Source organism: Rattus rattus, chromosome 6, assembly GCF_011064425.1.
Source record: "Rattus rattus isolate New Zealand chromosome 6, Rrattus_CSIRO_v1, whole genome shotgun sequence".
NCBI classification, from domain to species: Eukaryota; Metazoa; Chordata; class Mammalia; order Rodentia; family Muridae; genus Rattus; species Rattus rattus.
This window is the reverse complement of record NC_046159.1, coordinates 145,292,044-145,313,791: the sequence shown is the minus strand read 5'-3', so window position 1 is coordinate 145,313,791 and position 21,748 is coordinate 145,292,044. Positions and strand designations below refer to the sequence as shown.

General features: G+C 38.4%; 1 protein-coding gene across 1 annotated transcript in view; it reads right to left on the bottom strand.

Annotated features, from left to right (window-relative positions):
- Positions 1–21,584, bottom strand: part of LOC116904155 (protein piccolo-like) — a 44,663-nt gene extending 23,079 nt beyond the window's left edge. Inside the window, exons 1-4 of the mRNA XM_032907053.1 lie at positions 21,211–21,584; positions 15,574–15,624; positions 13,393–13,517; positions 9,564–9,590 (exon numbers count right to left, since the gene is read on the bottom strand). Of these exons, the coding sequence (XP_032762944.1) occupies positions 9,564–9,590; positions 13,393–13,517; positions 15,574–15,624; positions 21,211–21,513 (506 nt within the window). The 5' untranslated portion in view covers positions 21,514–21,584. The remainder of the gene's footprint in view (positions 1–9,563; positions 9,591–13,392; positions 13,518–15,573; positions 15,625–21,210) is intronic.
- Positions 21,585–21,748: the final 164 nt, after the last annotated feature.

Sequence of the window (21,748 nt, the reverse complement as noted above, 5' to 3'; positions counted from 1 at the left end):
TACTGAGCATGCTCTTAAAGAAACTCCTGAGCATTTGAAGCATACTATTACGTTTTCCTGAATGTGGGAGATGTTTACATTAATTATATATAACATTGATATCTTTTTGCTTCCTAAATAATAATATAGCCTCGAGCCTTCTAAGAGTTTTACCTCCAATCAGCTTTGTCAGCAAAGCAAAATTGTCTTTTACCCCCTAAAACATAGTGATATTGAGAGAAGGCTTCTGTGGAACGTGGGTGTGATGTGACCATTAGCTGGTGGTTGCCTGAGTTATGATCCCTCAGCTGCATAGCTGGTTTGGACCCAACTCGGGCCACATTAGAGCCTGTTTTGTTTTGATTTTGAGAAAGAAAGTAAGAATAAGGCAGTAATTGCATTTACAGAGAAAAGGAAGACAAATGGTTCTTACAACGTGAGATTTCAAATCTTCCCCAAAGGGATATGGAAATTCCCTCTAAAATAATGGCATTTACAAGAGTTACAAAGCAGGTTTGAACGTCGTGTGCCTCTAGTTTATGTCAAAATTAAAGTTAGTTAATAATTCATTCATTGCAATTTGGGCCGTTTCAGTAAACCCCTAATTCTTCCATGGCCTCTGAGTAATTAGAAACTAAATGCATACTATATATTTAACAACTTATACTAAAAACCTGTACAAATTAAGTTTAGCCGCATATGGACAGCTAGCATGGGCCAGTGGCTAGACTAGGGAACAGCTGACTGCTATCTCTGCTTAGCAGATGGTGATCTCGCGGGCAAAGCCTTTCTTTGACTTTGTCTTTTCCTGAATTTTCCGTCTTAATTCACATCTCATTGACTAAACATTTTATTTCTGGTAGGTGCCATTCATTTACTAGGACGTCCTGTTACTTGTCTAAAAATTACAAATTACCTTTCCTTAAAGACAGCCAAGAATCCATACCCCTCCCACTCCAGGAGAATCGAATGCTATTATTCTGTGAATAATCTTGAACATGGTGATTTCTGAAAGCCACCATGTAATAGGTTGCGAAATTTGAGCCATGGCGTTGTGAGGTTGTCACCAAACCTCACATGTCAGACATGATGAAGTGATTCTAGTGTTTCCTCATTCTAAACATCTTATTTGAGTGTACGAAAAGAAGAACAGGATTTGATGAATGCCATTCAAGGTAAAGTATAGATGCTTTGGAAGAAATGCTTACAAAATGATTTTAACAATCAGAATTACCAGGAGATTATGAGATTATACATATATTTTGCCCATACCTTTATCAATATTTAGTGAAGTTTAAGATATTATACATGCACCCAGAGTTTTTCAGTTTTCCATAATAGTGCTTTTATCCCAGAGAATTTCTCTCACGTGTACAAAAGAAATGTATTTAAGAATATTTATCACAATATTATTTATGTTAAATTAATAAATGAATAAATAATGCTTGTACATTCAACCAAAAAAAATTAAGCAACAGGATAAATTTAATCAAAATCTTGAAAATGTTTTTTGTTTAAAGTTTTGTAGAAAGATAAACAGGTCGAAGTTAACCTATCATGTGAGTTTAAGATCATTTTAAATAATAGTATAAATTAGTTAATATGCTTGTACGTAAGACACAAATGTCAATATCACAGAAAAACTTTAGGAGGTATAAATATTAAATTCCATCTAGCTAATGCCCCAGGTGGACAAGGTAGTGGTTTTAAGGACTCCAAGTGTACACGTGATATATCTTCTATTGTAAAATCAAATGAAATAACTGAATGTTCAGATGATAACTGCCCAGCATAGGCCCTTTTAAGGTGTAACTTTCAGTAAACTTGAAAGGTTCTGATTCCCGAAACTGGAAATTTCTGGGCATGGTATGTCTCTTTGTCTTTTTTTTTTTTTATGACGGCGTGGGAACGATCAATGCGAACACTTTCCAGTTAGCAGCCGACACTGCCGAACAGAGGGAAATGTTCCCCTATTAGTCTGGTGCACGTAAGCCAAGCACAGACTTAGAGACTTTTACATTTTTGTGTGACATGGACTTAGTTATTGAGGTGGTGGAATCAAGGGACTACCACAGCAAAGATAAGATACAAAATTTGATGATAACCAGCAATATTACTTATTAAAGCTCTAAAATACTGAATATACATTCATATTATATATATAATTTAAGACAGGCATAAAGTCAAATGCAAGCATGCTCTTTAATTAAATTACAGCTATGCCTAAAACTACAACCAGTTATAATGCTGCCATTTTCCAATCCCTGGGTTTCATCAGTCCATAAAATATGAATAAATTCTAAAAATTTCACATCTACATTTTGTACTTCTTGTCACTTCTACAGCTAGAAGAATTATTAAATACCAGTTCTCTATCAGAAACCATGCATCGCTATCATGAAGGACAACTGTAGTGGTGGTATAATTAGGATTATATATTGTTTTCGTATTGAAAAGCAGCTCCTAGTCACATTGAAATAATAAGTCACCTTAGGTCCTGACTGCTTCCTAGGCAGGCAGAGTTCTAACTGCTTTGTATGTGTTAACCCACTGAATCTTAACGGCTTCCTTAGAGAACAGGCTTCACTTATTATCTCATTTAATAGCTAAGAAGAATTGAAGCTTAGGCTCTAAGCTTTAGAGGAATTAAGTTGTCCTAGTAAGGCTGCATGGATATGAGGTGTTAGGATCCGGATTTAAGTATGAAAAGTTCCTATTCTTTACTCTTAAGTGTGTTCTATGAAATTCACTTATGGAACCTATCCAAAAGCATCACTTGTTCATCTGTTTTCTTTGTAGGCTTTATTAGCTAAACCGTGCACTTTGTCTCCCCAATACAGAGTTCTTACACCTTAATTTACACATAATACTAGTTGTTATTACAACAGAAGAGATTAGAACATGGTTAGAGCTGCACGGAGATATTCTGAATGGCATGGGGTATGTAAATTCTGTGTTACAATGGGGATGAATATTAAAGGCATTTATTTATCTGTTAACAGAGACAGAAGTCATCTAAGCTGGTACAGATTAAAAATTATATTAATAAAATATCATGGTCTTATTGAATTTGATCCTCCAATTCTGTTCAGATTCAAGCCCTTTTCAACAGCTTTATTTTTTGTTGGGGAAAATAATTTTTATTATCATTACCCAGCTTGTCTGCTTTGTAATGTTCTACAAAGGATATGCATAATATTTCTTTCATGGATTAATAGATGAAAATAACTGTACAAGCTGATGCACAAAAGTACACAGGACATCAGACACAAGAAAAATCTGTGTATGAAGTTTTATGCCACCTGAAACTTTTATATTTATTTATACTTATTTTCAAATATATATTTGAAATGTAGAGTTCATGAATTAACAAGTATTCTGCTTCTAAAGTCCTGCCAAGTTAAATGGAAGTGAGTTGAACCTCGTTTGCAAACATTATCACTAGTATCACTGTCTGATATTTATAAAACAAAATCATATTTTTAAATGAACAAAATGTGACACCCATGTAGCTTATGATGCTAGTAGCTATTTGGTAAGCAAAGGCCTTAAATAAGTATAAGTCTATGAAATCCTAAACTGTTCCCATTTGGGACTGCACTCATTCCATGTATTGAAGATGTGCAGCCGAAACCCATTCTTTGTGTGTGGATTTGTGATCCTGCCATTTCATACCGAGCACCAAGATGCGAAAAACTTATTTGCTTCGAAGTCTTGCAGCATTTTTCATCACCCGAGCTACAGCTGGCTTCATCTCCACTCTTAAATCCCGTAACTCCCTACGTCGATAGTCTGCTCCTTGTTTCTAGAACTCAGTGTCCTCATTCCAGCGGTCTAGGATTTGTTGCCTTCTTTCTTGATGGAGCCTCTCCCCCTTCTTCTTGCTCAGGAAACAGCAGCTTGTAGCCGTGCACAGCTCTGCACAGCTCTGCACAGCTCTACCTGGGCATTAGCAAGCATGGACCTTTTTAAAAAGCTTTGGTAGCTAGCTGAGGGATCATTTGTGTTCTCACACAAGCACAGCAGTGCTCAGAGCAGAACTCCAGAGTCTGCAACTGTGAAGCCACTTGTTTTGTTTATTTTTTTAATATATATATTGTATGCTCTTGTTGTTCTTATAATTTCTTTCATCTTTCAATCTCAGGTTTCCTAGGTGTCTGTTGCTTTCTTTTTGCCTCTCAAGGGAGGTGGACTGAGTGTCCTGTTTAGGCTTCAGCCAATCTTCTTGACTTTCCAAATCTCTTCTTTCCATTCCCATCTTGGCACATTTTCTAGTTCTGAGCTTGTGTCTGGATCCTGATTGAATGCATTCTCGTCCATCATTTTCCAGCCTTGCTTCTAGATCTCGGATTCTTGTTTCTGATTCTGGGTTGAGACTATTTTGACCCTTATCCCTGGACTGAGACTTCTTCTCTCTTTGTGGAGACTTTCATGATGAGATGTAGATATTGAGTGACTTCTTCCTCAGGATGACTTCTGTTCTGTGCCATTGTCTTCATTTCCAGATGGATTTACTTGCTCCCTTATTTACTAGAAGAATGTTCTTTGTCGTTGTGTTTTCTGTCTTAGTGCAGTCACCTTTGGATCATGTTCTCCTGCTTTTATTATGAACCGAGCCTCCTCTTTGGCCGTCTGAGCGTCTTCAGCTCATCCTCTTCACACGTTTGCTCACTCTTTGCTTCTCTAGTGCCCCACCTTGTGTCTACGTCCTTCATGATTGGACTCTGGATTATGATCTTGCCTAACAATGTTTTGAGGCTCTAGAAGAAAGGAATATGCTTCAAGGTTTCCTTTACTTTCTCTGTCTGGGTATGTCTTTCCTGGGACTACTCATCTTGTTCTGTATCAGTAGCCTCAGGACCTAATTAACCCTCTTTAGTGAAAATATCCTCTTGATGTAGAGGTACAAAAAGCAAACACAAACAAAAAAACCTACCTTCCCCTCCCCCAGAAAACCAAAACATGCTCTGCCTCTCAGTGTTTATCCCCTGAGCTCCAGAGCCTTGGAATCACATATACTTACCATCATTTCCAGCCAAATACAGTCCTCAGTTGAATTGTGGTAGATTTAAGTGATAGTTAATGATAGGTTGGAGTCTTGGCTGCTAGGGTAGCAGTATCCCTGCTTGCCACACCCAACAACAAAGGCCAATAGGAAGCTTTCCTACAGACTACACTCCACAGGAAACAAAACACAAAGCTAAAAAACTCGTTTTCTTCTTTTGAGACAGGGTTTCTCTGTGTAGCCCTGGTTGTCCTGTAACTCTCTTTGTAGATCAGACTGGCCTCGAACTCAGAGATCTACCTCCCTCTGCTCCCAGGTGTTGAGACTAGAGGCATGGGCCACCAGTGCCAGGCTAACACCATTTTTATTATTTAAGAATTTCAAATACATATACATATACATACACCCCCCCCCCCCCCATATATATATATATATATATATATATATATATATATAGAGAGAGAGAGAGAGAGAGAGAGAGAGAGAGAGAGAAAGAGAGAGAGAGAGAGAGGGACAGAGACAGAGACACAGAGAGACAGAGACAGAGAGAGAGACAGAGATACAGAGAGACACAGAGAGACAGAGACAGAGAGAGAGACAGAGATACAGAGAGACACAGAGAGACAGAGACAGAGACAGAGAAAGAGAGAGAGGAGAGAGAGACAGGGAGAGAGAGGGAGAGAGAGACAGAGATACAGAGAGACATACACAGAGAGAGAGAGAGAGTGTGTGTGTTTTGATTAAATCTTTGACAAAATCACATTCCCTCCTCTTCAATTCCTCCCCTCTCCACTCTTCTTTCTCCAAAATTTATGTTTTCTTTGTTTGCTTTTTTCTAAAGCCACAGAGTTCATTCAGTATTCCCTTTGTGTCTATGCATGTAGAGCCATCTATCATAACATGGGTAGCCCCACAAGGCTTATACCTGAGAAAAGCTGACTCTCTGGTGCCCAGCATCTATCACTAGTACCAACTTCTCAGCTAGGGTGAGAATTCCTGAGCGACCCGTGCTGGGCTTTTGATGATGCGCTGCAGGTCTTGTGTCCTTGTCACAGCTTTGATCACCTCATTTTATGAATCAAAGCAATCTGCTAGCAGATCTTTTCTGGTTTGACTTATTTCCTTCCTTCAGTTAATTAATTAGTCTGCAGGCAGCATGCTATTATGTATCCCAGGGTGACCTTGAACATGGGACCCTCCTCCATAATTTAATTGCTTTATATTTCCTGAACTGCAAAGCTCGACACATAAAGCCTTCCCTTTTAAACACCCGTGTACAGCTACCACTTTCTGCTTATCCTGTGCATGATACTGTAAAGCTGTGCGGAAACTTTATACAGTTGATAAATTATCACAATTAAAAAAGCTTTGCCAAAGTCTCTGCATTCCCAAGCATGGACAGCTAAACTGGGGTTCTGGGGTGCAAGCATAAATTGAATCTGAGGGGGAAAAAGAGGTCTTCTCCTTTGCCTTTCTTGTTAGAGGGTGGAGTACATTAATGATGTCACATCATGGCAATTAGGTCGTGTTAAATAATCACAAAGATGTGTAAATATGGGGAAATAAAAATCTGTTCATCAAGTGAACATGGCAATTTCATTTTAAAACATGAGTTTGGAACCAGGGCTAGGAGCAGTGGAGGTGGGAAACACGGGTCATGATGCATTATATGAGAAAAGAATAAATAAAAGAAGAAAAAAAATCCATGGCTATGAGTCTATGATAGCTTTTTTAAAGCTTTCAAAATAGAGTCCGGTTTGGATATCATATTCCAATGACAACACTTGTATGCTAACAAATGTGTTTAAAGAAATCCTGGCCAGTCACTGTACTTGCAGTTATAATGATAATTAAGATTTGTTACAAGCATAGCAAAATCTCATTAATGAGAAAACTGCAGTTTGCCCAACAGGGTGACGAGAGAAAAGTGGGGGACTTTTCAGTTATGTCCATTCCTCTTTTGTGGATATCACCACATATCATAGTTGTATCCTCAAGGCCGTAGGGTGTTTGCCATCTTTCTTGGCTTTCCTTTCATCTCTGTCTCACCTGACCTCAACCCTTCCATAGCACATGCGTATATTTAGATGAACTGTAGACAACGCAGTGAAAGAGAGAAGATAAAACTGGACCAGCGTGGGTTTACTAGGGCAATGGGACTTTCATCATTTTATTCATTTTAAATTTTATGTGCATGAGTGTTTGGCCTGCGTTTATGCCTGTGTAACACTTGTATGCTTAATGTACACACACGCTAGAAGCAGATGTTGGGCCCTGGGACTGGTGTTAGAGGAAGTTGTGAGCCAACATGAGGGTGATGGCAACTGAATTCAGGTCTTGGGAGGAGCAGCCTGTTTTTTACCTGCTGAGTAATCTCTACATCTCTTGTTGTATTATTTTTAATACATTACATTTTTTTATTGAAGAATAGTTATTTGTCTTTCTTGATGTTACTGTAAAAGTATTTTGTATAACTTAGTTCTGTCTCTTATCTACTTATGTTCTGTCCTTGTCTACTATTATCAGAAGTAATAATAACAACTATAACTTACTGATTATTATGAAAGTATACAGAAACTATGATTCCCACTTTTGGCTTATCACTAAGCATAGCATACACACACATTCACACACATAACACATATACACACACATGTACCATGAAGGAGGTTATTATTATTATTAATTTGGGAGGGAACACAGTTCCAGAATAACTCATGGCTTCTAAGTCACAATGCTGAAATTCAAACCCAGGTTCTTAAGGTCTCCATTTAGTGACTTCCATGGTCATTTCAATTCCCTCTCACATCGATAGTTCTCAAAGATACAATGAAAATGATATATGGATGGCAACTTGGCTTCTTAACCTTCTAAATTGTAATCATAATAGACTAGGCTCATTCAGTCATCACAAACAGTACCTAAATGTGCTCCCCTGTAAGTTGAACGCAGAAAACCACCACCCTGGCAATGCTCTACCAGGTTCCTTAGAAAAAATGCAGGGAGATTATGAGTAAGGAGCTTGACAATGCACGTTCTAAACTATAACAATCTCTGTGAAATGGAACTAAATTTACAAATCAGCCCAAGAAGCTCAGATGATGTCTACAAGAGAAAGCTTGCTACCCCAGTGTCTATGTTCACAGGTTGTTAATGATGTGGATTTAAGGTCTAAAGCTTCTGAGTACTAGTAAGGATATGATGATAGATCCTAGTGTTGCATATAAATATTTATGTCTTCAAAATCAGAGACAGTCTATTTTGGGATATAGCTTTCCAAGATTAATAAAAATGTCATACTGTAGTGACACACACACAAAACAAATGCTGCAACATTTATAATATGGTTGAGTCTAAAATCCTCACTATCCTATTAGTAAAGATGATACATGAGTGAAATGGAAACTTCTGGTTTCTTTGGAGACTCAGTTGTATCATGTGCTGTTTTTCTCAAAGCTGTCTTGTATGAGGGGGTTTTGCTGAAGCAGACACAAGAGAGGATGCTTTCCTGAGACAGACATGAGAGGACGTGTGATGCCTTGAAAGACGATAAGTAGAGCCCAACAGACAGAGTGCTCTTGAGCACATGGCTGGTCTTCGCCTCCCATCGAGTTTTGGCTTCTTCTTGCTGCTCCATGGAATTGAACCTCTTGGTTTCTTCTGGACTGAGCCTCTGCTACTAATTCACATTGAGTGTTTCCCAATTAGACTGACTGCTGCTGCTGACTCATATTTGGAATCACCCGAAAGAACTACTTCTAAACAGGTCCGCACCCCCCTTGTCCTGTTAACCATCTTTCTTCTTACCTTCGGTCTGTGGGATAGAAGGGAAGTTTAAGCATTTAAGAACCCCAGTTAAAGTAGGTTTTGAAAATTCTAAACCTATACATGAGTCTCTCCAGTTAAATGACACACTAATTTTATAGGGCAGTGGGGGATGAGCCGTAGGATAGTCTGGGTTATGTCTTGAGAGGTAGTCTTGGTTGGTAGGATAGTGATGCAGCCTGTAATGGATCAGAGACGATCCCTCCTACTAGAGTCAAAGAAGAGTGTCTATGTGATTACTCATACATCATAATAAGCTGGTATTTACCTTCCAGTCATTTGTGCAAGAGAAGACGTAAAGTCATGAAAACATTACAATGGCAAATAAGGAAAGATTTCTGACATTAGATTTAAAATAAGAAACAGACCTTAGACTAGTTCACAAATTCACTTAAAAAACAACTTGCCATTTCTGCATTTGTAATAGAAAATGAGGACAACTTAGGCTGAGATTATCACACATAAGCAGGTAATTGAGATTCAGCACACAGAATACAAGTGAAAACTGCAGTTAAGTTCAATTTTAGGGTGAAATGTCCTTATCTTTCCTTTCTGTTTCTAATGTTTTCTATTTTTCTGTGTCCTGCACATTGGTCAGAACGGTTTGCTCTAGGCCTAATTGAACAGACATTTCTTTAGAGAAAAATAAAAGTTACAGCCCAGGTTGAAGCATTGGTCTATGTACTTAAGAAACACACCGAGTGCAACTCTAGACATAACAGAATAGTTGACACAGAAGGAGAACTGACTGTACCTTGCATTCTGGACAACCATGACTTGACTGTATTGATTCCAGAAGCCAGAGTGAAGCATACAACAGGAAAGGGGGAAGGACAGGAAGAAAAACATTAAGAGTAGAATTAGGCAGGAAATATGAGATTAGCAATCACAGAAGCAAGTCATAGACTGCAACTGACTTGAGGAAGAAGGTAATCTTAGAACTACGGCAAACAATACTCACATGTCTAATGAATCCCTATTGCATATTCGGTAATTAGTGATAAATTAATGACAGGCTAGGAGTCCAGAATGTTAGCCACCTAAGAGCTGAATCCCACCTTATGAGGGATAGTTGGAAGAAGGTGATATGACAGTGAGAGTATTAGGTATGCATTCGCTGTCCATTTCATTATATGTATTTCAGTCTTTTGCAACTAAGTATTACAGAACAGTCTGAAGTATTCAGGTTACCCGTCTATCTGTTCTGCTTATTCAACTTTGCAACTTTCCAACTTAACCACTCAGTGCATAACTGTAAATATTCTTGCAAAAGATAAAGATAAAAGATAACACTGAGGCTACTGTTATGGAAGATGGAAAATAAATCAATCCATTTAAAAACACAGACAAGTCCTCAGGAATAATTTTCCATTTAAAACAAAAATTGTCATAAAAAAATCAAAATAAAAAATTGTTTTAATATTTGCTTGTTATTTTTGTCATTGCCCCCCCCCCCAAAAGATGTGGCCAGATTGTATATACAAGCACATAACTCTTTCTCATTGTAATATTTGAAATGTAAATAAAAAATCTAACAAAAAGATTCATACCTTCAATTATGTCTGCAAAGTTCTTTATGATCATAACACATACAAATGTAACAAAAACTCACTAATTAATTTAAATAAGATTCTCTTTCCTGGGGTATGTGGCTATTTTATTGATTTTATGTAGAATTATTGATGATTTAAAAATGCTTAAGAAAGTAAAATTAGATCTAACTTTGTAAAAAGGAACTCTTGCAGCAAAGGTATGAAATCAGAGCCTATACACTATTTGTGGCAAACTGCCTCTGCATCATCTGATTTCTCTCTATTGACAAACTAAAAATTATGATTGTGCTCTCAGTAAAACAGGATATCAAAGAAATTGGAACCTGCTGGTGGCGACTTAATGATCGAACAGCAGATTCACAGCAGTGCATAATCTAATATGGCCCCTCTTCAGGCAAAACCTCACGCTCGGAAAACACTTCCATAGTGTTTGTTTGCTTTTAAATCTGTTGGCGCTTTGCAGCACATAGTGTGTTTCTGAGGAATGTTTGATGTGTACTTAGAAACATTTGTTGTGGATTGGTAGCGTGCTCTACAAACATCAATTAAGTTCTTATCCAACTTAAAATTGCTAGCTTTCTTTCACAATAGTGTGGAGGCAGGAAGTGTGTAAGAGGAGATGTGACCTCTAATTGGCTAGTAAGTAAAAACTTCTGAAGATGAAGGATGGCTTGCTACTGCACTACTCTCTCTGCTTCTGTGCTTTACTTAAAAGATTCCAAGCAAAAATTGGTACTCAAGTGTCACCCCCACATTAATGAAAAATTAAACCACTGTTCCTATTAGCTGAGAAATCTTCTCAACACATCTTCATTTGTTTAGTACTCATAGTTGCCCCACACTAACATGGGTAATATAAATAGCTTAGATAGGGCTGAAGAGATGGCTCAGTGACTAAGAACATTGACTGCTCTTCCAGAGGTCCTGAGTTCAAATCCCAGCAACTATACACATACACGGTGGCTCACAACCATTTTTAAAGAGATCTGATGCCCTCTTCTGGTGTGTCTGGAGACAGCAACAGTGTACTCACATAAAATAAATGAATAAATCTTTTAAAAAATAGCTTAGATAAAGCATAATGATTTGTAGAGGTTTCTGTTTTGAAAACTAGTGTTTTCAAGTACTCATTGATATATCAGAACGTTGGTATTAGCATTAATTATGAGATTAGTTATTATACATCATTAAAGAACACATACCATTTATTTGGTGCTAGGGAATGAGAGACTGAGTTATGTTAAACACATACTCTGCCATGAAGTTAGACCCAAAGCCCAGTGCACTTTTTTTTTGTCACCCTATAGATCAGGGATTTATAGCCTTTCTGACAAACATCATTTCATGGAAAACAAAATGACACAGGTGCACTGGCTAAGGTGATCCAAGAGAAAAGTGACACAGAGTGAAAATGATCATAATAACATGCCAGCAGATACTCAGCTTTTCAGGTTCTGCTCACTCGTATTTATTAGCACTAAAGATAACAGGATTTTCAGCATGACATCCTAGAAGATGTTCTTTATTCTGAAAGAACAGACTGAACAGTCCTCCAATCTATCCTACTGCCTTTAGGTGAAGCTCAAAATTTATTTTTCCCTCAACCACAGAGTTGAAGGCAACTCTCACCTTTTGAGAGTGTGGGTTTGTGTATGGATGTGTGAGTGCACACATGAGCAGTTGTGCTCCTGTACACATTGTGCTGGGGATTGAATTCATGGCCTCAGGTGTGCTTGGTAAGCACTACGTCGCTGAGTTTCCTCTCTACCTCCTAGAAATGTCCTTTTTGTTTTAATTGGATATTTTCTTTATTTACATTTCAAATGTTATCCCCTTTCCCAGGTTCCCCTCTGTAAACCCCTAACCCATTCCCCCTCCCCCTGCCTCTATGAGAGAGTTCCCATTCACCCACTCCCTCCCATCTCCCCACCCAGTCTTTCCCTATGGGGGCGATGGGGAGGGGGATTGACCCTTCACAGGGCCAAGGGGCTCTCCTCTCATTGATTCTTGACAAGGCCATCCTCTGCTACATATGTGGCTGGAGCCATGGTTCCCTCCATGTGTACTCTTTTGTTGGTGGTTTAGTCCCTGGGAGCTCTGGGGTATCTGGTTGTAAAAATAAACAGCAAATAAAGTTGATTTTCTAGTGAATTTAGGGAGACAAGCTGAGGCATAATGTTCTTGTGCACAGTGTAAAGGTTATCCTTGTGTTATTCAAGTGCTAATTTCTCTGTCTTCCTATCTTGGTTCAATCGGGATACAGCATTGTAATGCTTATGACAAGAATCTGCAGTCTTAAGTTTGTAAACACAATTCTTACCATCTATTCTCTGCCTTGTCAATAAAAGCTGATCACCCAATAGTTGGGCAGAAGAGAGAATAGGCTGGAACTTCTGCCAGTCAAAGGAAGGATGAAGGAAGGGGATCAGGGGTGGTGGTGGTAGGCCAGGGAGTCAAAAGGAGCCCATAAGAGCTGAGCTGAAACATGGAAGGCCCTAAATTCAAGTATTTGCCTAGGAGGTAGGCAGATTAGTTTAGGGGATTAAGATAGATCAATTGACTGCTCAGGTATTGAGCTGAAGCTTGAATTAAGTCTTGGTCTCTTTGTGTCGTTATTTGGGAACTAGCTAAGATTTAAAATAAAGCTGCAATATTAATTTGCTACATGTATTTACATTAAAATTTACATTTACGACATGTTAGTCTTTAAAATCTGCCACAATTTTCTTAAGTGATTTTAGAGTTACAATCTGTCTGCTTGGTACATGAATGTTTTTCAACAATCAAAATGCTGCTTGCTCTCATGGAGACTTTGTTATGACCACTGCACTCAGAGAACCATTGATAACTTAATTTAAAATTTTAATTCAACCTTATCTACTAATTAGAGAAGAATATGATGGCAAAAAGTAAGTTAAGGACAGTGTAAGAGCAATCCAGGTTAGACTCGTAAATTAAAGAATGGAAGATACTATCCAGATTGTCTAGAACCTGACCTGAAACTCTTAGAAGACAGTGCCTTGTACTTACCCTCTCCCTGGAAGTAGGTACACCTTAACAAATGGGTCAGAGTAGCCATTGTTGTCTCTGGGGACTAGGTTTCTTGCTTGAAGGATATGTATTATAAGATTTCCAAGATCGTAGTTGATTTGAAGCTTTAAAGTGTAGAAAACAATTCCATGAAAAAAAAAAAACACAAATGACATAGTATCAATTAATACTTCACTAATTCTTTAATGTTTTATAAGAAATTATCTTCCTCAACTCAATTTTATTTGAAACTGAACTGTTAATGCCCAATTTAACTAGAAGGTCTTAGGCATATCTGGATTTGTAATAAACATGCTGTTCATTTTTACTGGACTCTGCACAGTGAAGAGCTTTGGCCTAGCTATAGTTCAGTTAGAAGAAAAATCATACACTAAATATGCATAGAGCCCACACCTTTATGCTTACTATTCTATGTGTACTGTTGCAATAAGGCTTTGCCACACAACAGGTGATACAATAGCTGAAACAAAATAAAATTAAAAATTAAAAACAAAGAAAGAGAATTACAGAACAATTTCCCTTATGGAAAAAAATGAGAGAGAGAGAGAGAAAGAGAGAGAGAGAGAGAGAGAGAGAGAGAGAGAGAGAGAGAGAGAGAGAGACATTTGAACTCAGTGGTTCTCAGCCTGTGCAGTTCCGCCAATCCATTTGGCAAACCTCTATCTCCAACAATGTTTACACTACAATTCACAACAGTAGCAAAATTACAGCTGTGAAGTAGCCATAAAAATACTTTCAGTTCCACACAAGGAACTGAATTTAAGGTCACAGCATTTGGAAGGTTGAGAACCACTGTTCAGAGGTATTGTATCAGGGTAAGTTTCAACTACAGAATTAAGTTTCACTACTGAAGGATAGGACAGAGAGAGTCAACAAGAGAAAACCAAACCAAACAGAGAACAGTAACCATCAGTCTAAAGGTAAGAAGTTAAAAACGTGGTAGGAGAAAACTATTAAGAATCAATAGTTCAAGTATTTCCTGTGTTGCCTCTGGAATGTTGAATGACAGATCTGGTGAAAGCTCTTCTCAACATTGGCAGCTAGCAGAGGAACAGCAAGATCAGGAGTGCACAGTAAGGGGGGTCCAACCCCACAGTTCCTTCCAGGAGAGGTGCCCTGGAACACCCCTCTGCATTTTACTGCTTCGCTTTAGCTTTTGTCTGTGCGTGCAGTCATTTCCCTGGTTTTCCAGTCTTTGGACTATTACCACCACCACCCCTCCCCCGCTTCCCCACCCCCATGTCACTCTGCCTCTTACTCTACAACTCTGCTATACTACGTGAGGGGTAATTCCCATCTGCTTGCATTCAAAGTTCTTCCTGGAAACACATCATCTCAAAGCTGATTCTGCCCTTGCTTGATTCTGAGTGCAACAACTTTCTTGGTGTTACTGCTGCAAGCCACACACTGTTTCTTGTATCTCTACTACTCTATAAGTCCTATGTGAATATCTACTTTTGCATTAAATTGGAGACATACCCGATTTTCCTTACTGGAACCTTGCTGTCTCCCAGTAGCTGATTTGTCCTGTGTTAATTCTTCCTATGTTATGATATTTCTCATCTACCTTAAATTACATTTTGGTATTACCCCAAAGCAAATTTTAAAACTGTTTTACTGTGACTCATGCCCAGATAGAAACTGTGATAATGCAATATTCAAATATAGAGCTATACACAGAACTAAAGCTGAAATTTGTCTGTACTTTTTACTCTATTTTCCAGTCAAGATTCTTTCAATCAGTCTTACAAAAACAAAGCTCTTATGACCTACAGTAGGACAATATCTTCCCTAGAATAGTTGTTTATCAGTTAGTTGGAAATCATTGACTTAACAAAAGACATCACTTGATTAATATAACTTGAAGAAATGGCCCTCAAGCTTTTGGAAGGAGAAGCTGCGTGTAAAGCACACTCAAGTACACTATCATTGAAGCTCAGTATGTACTGATCAAGTACCCTTCGGTCTGGAATTTCAAAGCTATGGCTGGTTTCCATGCACACACACATTTACACACCACACTATAACATTGTATTGCCATATAATTTTGTACAGGTTGTAGAAAATGAAAGCTCCAGACACGCTGTTAGAAATTCAATAGACAAATGCTAAAAGAAAACAAAAAGATGATAGAAAAATGACAGGAGAAGCTTTCCATACCTGAATCTCTCCTGTAATTGGGTGAGAGGCAGTCTTGGTCGCATCAGTAGGCTGAAACAGTGAAGACCACATGTTACATTAACAAAGCCTTGTACCTGTTCTCCTGTTAGCTGTGTTTTGAAATTAACTTTTACTGGTTATAGCATACTGCCTGAAAAATAATTTCATCCACTTTGTTGCTTCAGAATTAGAGTACCGACGTACAATTCTCACAGTTGTTTAATTTTAGGACATACAAACCTATTTTTCATTTTGAAAAACCTGCTTTGAAGCCATGATTATATGTGAGCAGAATTTTCAATTATTTAAACAAATATCTTGAGTTTAAAGCATTTTGCTTAAGTATTTAGAGATTTCAAAGAGCTACATGGAATGAAACAATGTTTACATAAAATTCCCTAGGAATATAGCAGCTGGGATGAAAGTCATGGTCTTTGCTTCTCTCCTTCTAGCTCCCTGCACAGTTAAGCACCCAAATAACTTTTCCTGTGAGGAGATTTTAACTAATATTTATCTTTTCAGATACGTTTTCATTTTCCTCATAACACTGCAAACATATCTTTCAAAGGGGATAAGAAAGTGATCTAGCGACCAGGTCTGGTGTCACATTCCCTGAATCCCAGCACTTAGGTGGCAGAGGTGAGTGGACCACTGTGAAGTGAAGGCCAGCATGGTCTAGATAGTGAGTTTCTGGCCATCTAATTCTGTACAGTAAAATTCTATCTCAAAATAAATGAATAGCTAAGGAAATTAAAATTAAAATTTTGTAAACTAATCATGTTCCTCAATAAATGCTTGCTAATGAACTTGTTACATTTCCATTATATTTTTTATATATGTAAAAATAATGTCTCTGGTCCCAAGTCTATCACAGAGTGTTAGGATATCATGAAATATGGCACCCGGTGGAGCAGCAGTCACCTTTACACATCATTCCTATCTATTCATGACAAAGCTGACTTTGTCTTAGTAATTGAAGAGAAAACTTCAATATTCATTGTAGTATCTTTGTATACTTGTTCAGTTACATTTTTAAAAAGATTTATTCATTTTATTTATATAAGTACACTGTTGCTGTCTTTAGACACCAGCAAAGGGCATCAGATCAGGACCTCTGAAAGAGCAGTCAGTGCTCTTAACCATAGAGCAATATCTCAAACATTTAGTTACTTTTAAAATACAGTTTTATTGCAGACTGAGCACAGTAAAAAAGAAAAAAAAACATTTAAAACCTTGTTCTAAAAGCTACCAAAAATAAAATTAAATCAACCCGCGATGAAATCAAGAGAATTACATGTGTTCAAATCCATATCTTTCAATAGTTTAACTCACTTACAATGTATGCTAACTGTTAACATCGAAACTGTGCTGGGCTTTAAAGGGATAACTGCTTGCTGTTAAACAACCATATTTGTTTAATATGTATTCTATTTTAAATTAATAAAACAAGAAAACTAAATGGTAAAAATGTTTCATGCAAATGCCTGTAAGTGTTTATTCATTGAAACAACAACAACACAACAGCAACAGCGACAACAACAACAGCAACAACCACCACCACCACAACAACAAAACCTACTGGGGCTCTTTCATCGAATATCCCTGATCCATTAAAAAATAAATCAGATTTGAGGGGGAAATAAACTTATGTGTTTTTTTTATAGTCTCCTGGAGTTCTGCTATGAAGACAGTGAGAAATTTTAAATTTTGGGGTATAAATGGCATATACACATCGGATATTGTGAAAATTATCAGGTTGTAGGAGTTGCATTTCAAGTCTAGAGACACCTATACTCCTTTTGACTGGGTCATGACTTTTGATGCTGGTTCTGTTAACTGTTGTATGAAAGCATGTACTTCAAGAAGGCCAGTGAGCTGGTACTCTAGATCAGGTAATGGGGTGCTACTGTACAGAGTTTGAGGAGTTGCTCATCAGGTGCGCATGTGCCATACCTGGAAAAGCTAGAAAGAAAGCTATAGAAACAACATTTTTAATTTTACATGAAGGATTAAAAATGCCTCTTTGTGGGGCAGCAGGCTGTGAAAGGTACCCTGATTCCTGGTCAAGATAGGTCAAGTCCCCAGGAGACCCTAAAGGGATGTCAGGTGCATTCCCATTCTCCCAGGATATCAGGACCTCATGTAGCTGCGCCCCCCACAGACCCCCGGTAGAGAGGTTTGAGACGGACCGGTCATATAGGGCAATGCCTCAAGCCTCTCCTCCACAGCTGAGGACATGACTACCGGTTATATAGGCTCAAGATAGATCAGTCACATAGGGCAATGCCCTGAACCCCTCTTCCACAGGTGAGGATGTGGCCACAGTTTACATTGGCCCAAGACAGATCAATCATAGAAGCAGGACCACGCCTCCAAATATGTAGATGAGGTCTTCCCAAGTTCTTAGGCCAAACCAATAGGAAGTACCTGCTGTCAGACCCTGACCCATCCAATAAACTGTATTTAAGTATTGTTTTCAGAATTAAAGGTGTGTAGGAATTATTCCATCATCTGAGAGAGATTCTATCATAAGAGTCGTAACACCGCTACTTGGGGAAGAGATCTGCTCTCCTCGAAATTGTTGCCAGAAGCTCCCCTGAACCCCTCGCCAGTTAGTCAGTCTCCTGCGGGCTCAGCCCAGCCGGGGCAGCCCAAGCAGCAGCAAATGTAAGGGGCAGGGCCGGCAGTGGGGGAAGGCAAAAGCTGTTCCCCCTCTCTGCCTGAGTTTTCTCCCCCTCGCCTGAACCCATGCACCTTGCCAGGCCAGAGATCACCGTGGAGAACCCCCTGGCAGCGCCAGAGTCCTACACCTTAGATTTAGGATTCAGATACTTATTAAATTGTTTAGCCCTCATAGGTAGCAATGAATAGCCTAGTAAGAGCACCAGTGGAAGGGGAAGCCCTGGGTCCTGCTAAGACTGAACCCCCAGTGAACTAGATTGTTGGGGGGAGGGCGGCAATGGGGGGAGGATGGGGAGGGGAACACCTATAAAGAAGGGGAGGGGGAGGGAGGGGGATGTTTGCCCCGAAACCGGGAAAGGGAATAACACTCGAAATGTATATAAGAAATACTCAAGTTAATAAAAAAAAATTGTTTAGCCCTAATTTTATCATAAATAGCACTGTCTTACTTATTTCTTTGGACTTTGATTGATATAAAAAACTTTGTTTGCTTTTAATTTTATCATCTCTTTTCCACAGTCTTATTCTATCGTATATTAAATATTTTATTCTATTTTGTAGCTTCATCTGCTTATCTTTCATCACCTCCCATCGTAATATGTCCAAATATATTATCTTCAAACAACTAATTCAACTTCAAATGTCTGAGACTTCTTTCTACAGGGTTCTACTGAAGTTTTGAGGATATCATGACAGCAAATTTCTTTCTCATAAGAACACATAAGATCAGTAAGTACTTCAGTTAAATGATTACATCATCATTTAGGAAAAAAAAATCCAGATTTTAAAGATTAAAAACAAAGACTGATGGGTTAGAATTCCATGCTAAAACGTTTCAAGAGAAAACTGTACACTGAGTTACCTAAAGCAAAATAGCAACAGAATAATCTATATTTTGCTTGCGGATTGTATTGTTAAATCAAGGATAGTGAAATTCTGTTGTGTTTCACGTGTACATTACGTGAGAGTTACTAGCTAAGAACTTAATAAAATATATCCTTTTCAGAGTGAATATCAAAATGATTTTCAACTATAGAAAATAAATAATTCTATGTATCACTTATATGACTTTTAAAACTCATTAGCCAGCAGTCACATACATGTAATCACTTAAATGTAGGAGCAATGCTCAACAGTGGCCCGGGGAGAGACTTGTCTGTGGCCCCAGGTTAACAGACAGAGAAAGATAAAACTGACAAATGAAATTAAACCGTACACACAAGCTTCTGCACAGCTAAGGGAACAAACAACACAAGTAGACACAGCCTTCAGAACAGAGAACATCAGCAAAACATACATGACACCTAATTTCCCTAATATATGAGGAACATCAAAAACAACACCACTGATGAAATAACTGTAAAAAATAGACCGTCATCCTAAATAGATATTTATCAAAAACAAAGAAATATCAATTGGTCAGGTCTAAATAAGTAAATAAATAAATAAATAAATAAATATTTTCCCCAAGCCCCAGTCATCAAAGAAGTACAAATCAGACAAATCATGGAGATTTACCTACAAACACCGAAGGAATGATTATTTGTTATTATATAATAATAATAATAATATAATATTATCATATTAATTATTATTATTATTATTATTATTATTATTATTAAAGACTGGAATGGAAAAGGAAGCAAGGAGGGATGGGGAGACTTGTAGTTTTCTGAATCTGAAAGGCTTTTCTGGTTGTGTTTTCATCTTGGAATGGAAACTCCTTCCTTTCTAAATTGGTTCTTAATCACCACCTCTTCTGATCCTACCGGCCTAGGTGTCCTTGCTCTCTTTATACCCACTCACTGTGGCCTAGAATATTTTCATCTGTAAGCTTTAAACTTTAAGGCAGACCACATACAGTTAGAGAAGTTACAAAGCCTAGGTTCCTGAGCTCCCTTTATGTAGATTTTTTAAATAGTCCAGGCTGTGGAAAAAAAAAAAAAAAAAAAAAAGGAACACTTCTAACACATTCCCATACGGTGCTGTGCCGTAGCTGCTGAACCGGGAGCACGGTTTTAGAACCACTTATCTCCTTGGAATGAGAGGGAGGAAACTTTTTCATCCCTGTATCCTGGTAGAGAGTGACTTCTATACTGCAATCGTTATGGACAAGTGTTGGCGGAGTGGAAGCCAGAGCTGAAATGCTCATAAATGCAATATTGATCACAAAGATATCAGGGCAGATATGGTAGCATTAGGCCTGCTATCATTTCTAAAGATGGAAATGCATGTTCTTTCTAGGTCCTTTTAGAATGATTAGAGGCATGCTCTGGGAGAGATGGCCCAGCAGACATTCAGCTATCAGGATTGCCTCCTGAAGAGGAGAGTGACACGTCAGAACAGTTGCACGTGGTACTGTTGTCTGCTTCTACAAGGGTGAAGCACTGCTGCACTGGCCACTTTTAGTTCTCCAGCACCTTCAAAGAACCAGCACTGGAAACGCTTGTTCAAGTAAAGCCACACACGTGAAGAACAACCCACACATTGGAACAGGAATAATATCTAGAACGGGGCTCATACGTCATCGCTGTCTTTTATTTCTTTCTGTCCTAAACCACCATGTGGTTTTCGGGAATTGCACTCAGGACCCCTTCTTTGTATATTTCACTGAGAAAAATCTATTTATCTTTCGGTTTCCAAAAGCTGTAAAGCTAATTTTCTACATAGAAGGGAATTTAGATTTGTGCAACAATGATCCCCTGCCAACACGTCAAAAATAGGAAGCAGCACATTGTCCCAAAGTTGGCATTCGAAAACCTGAACTATCTTGAGAGCCGAGATTGTCTATTTGAGTCATTTAGGTGGTCAGAAGAGAGAAATGTTTGTTTCAGTAGAAATATTAGGGTGTGACCCATCACAAGAAGACGCCATAATCTCATTTGCTTCCCATCTACTTCTGTCCGGATTAAACCACCAGAACTGGCCAACGTAGTGACGTGGGGTCCTTCTCACCTTGGTACTGCTGTGCTTCTTTTTGCTTACTGAAGGCGACCCTGGCTGCCCGGGGCTGGGAACAGAACTGGATCCTGCCGATGTGGGACCTGAGTGAGCATGAGAGCCTTTCTCCACGACTGACGACATGACCAGTGGGGACTGCTGGAGTGAGACTTTCTGCAGCTCTGCCGCCAACTGCTTGGGATCCACACCTGGAGACTTTGCCTTATCTAATGGAACAAAAAGAATGGCTGTATGTCTTGGGTCTGTATGCTGGATGTAACATGCACTGGTTGGAGTTCTAGCTGATGACACAATCATTACTTAGAGACTAAATTAAGCCTTCAAAACCAAATGTACTTAACTGCAGTTTTATGTATCTATGACCAGGGAAATCTAGAAGGTCAAGCTAGGAGTATTATAATGATGAATTACAGGGGCAATTTGAAATCCTATTATGTCTTCAGAAAAAAATACTTTGAATACTTTATTGAGGAAACTGTGGAGATAACAAAACACCCTATTTTATTTCTAAGAACATGCTGTACGGACATAT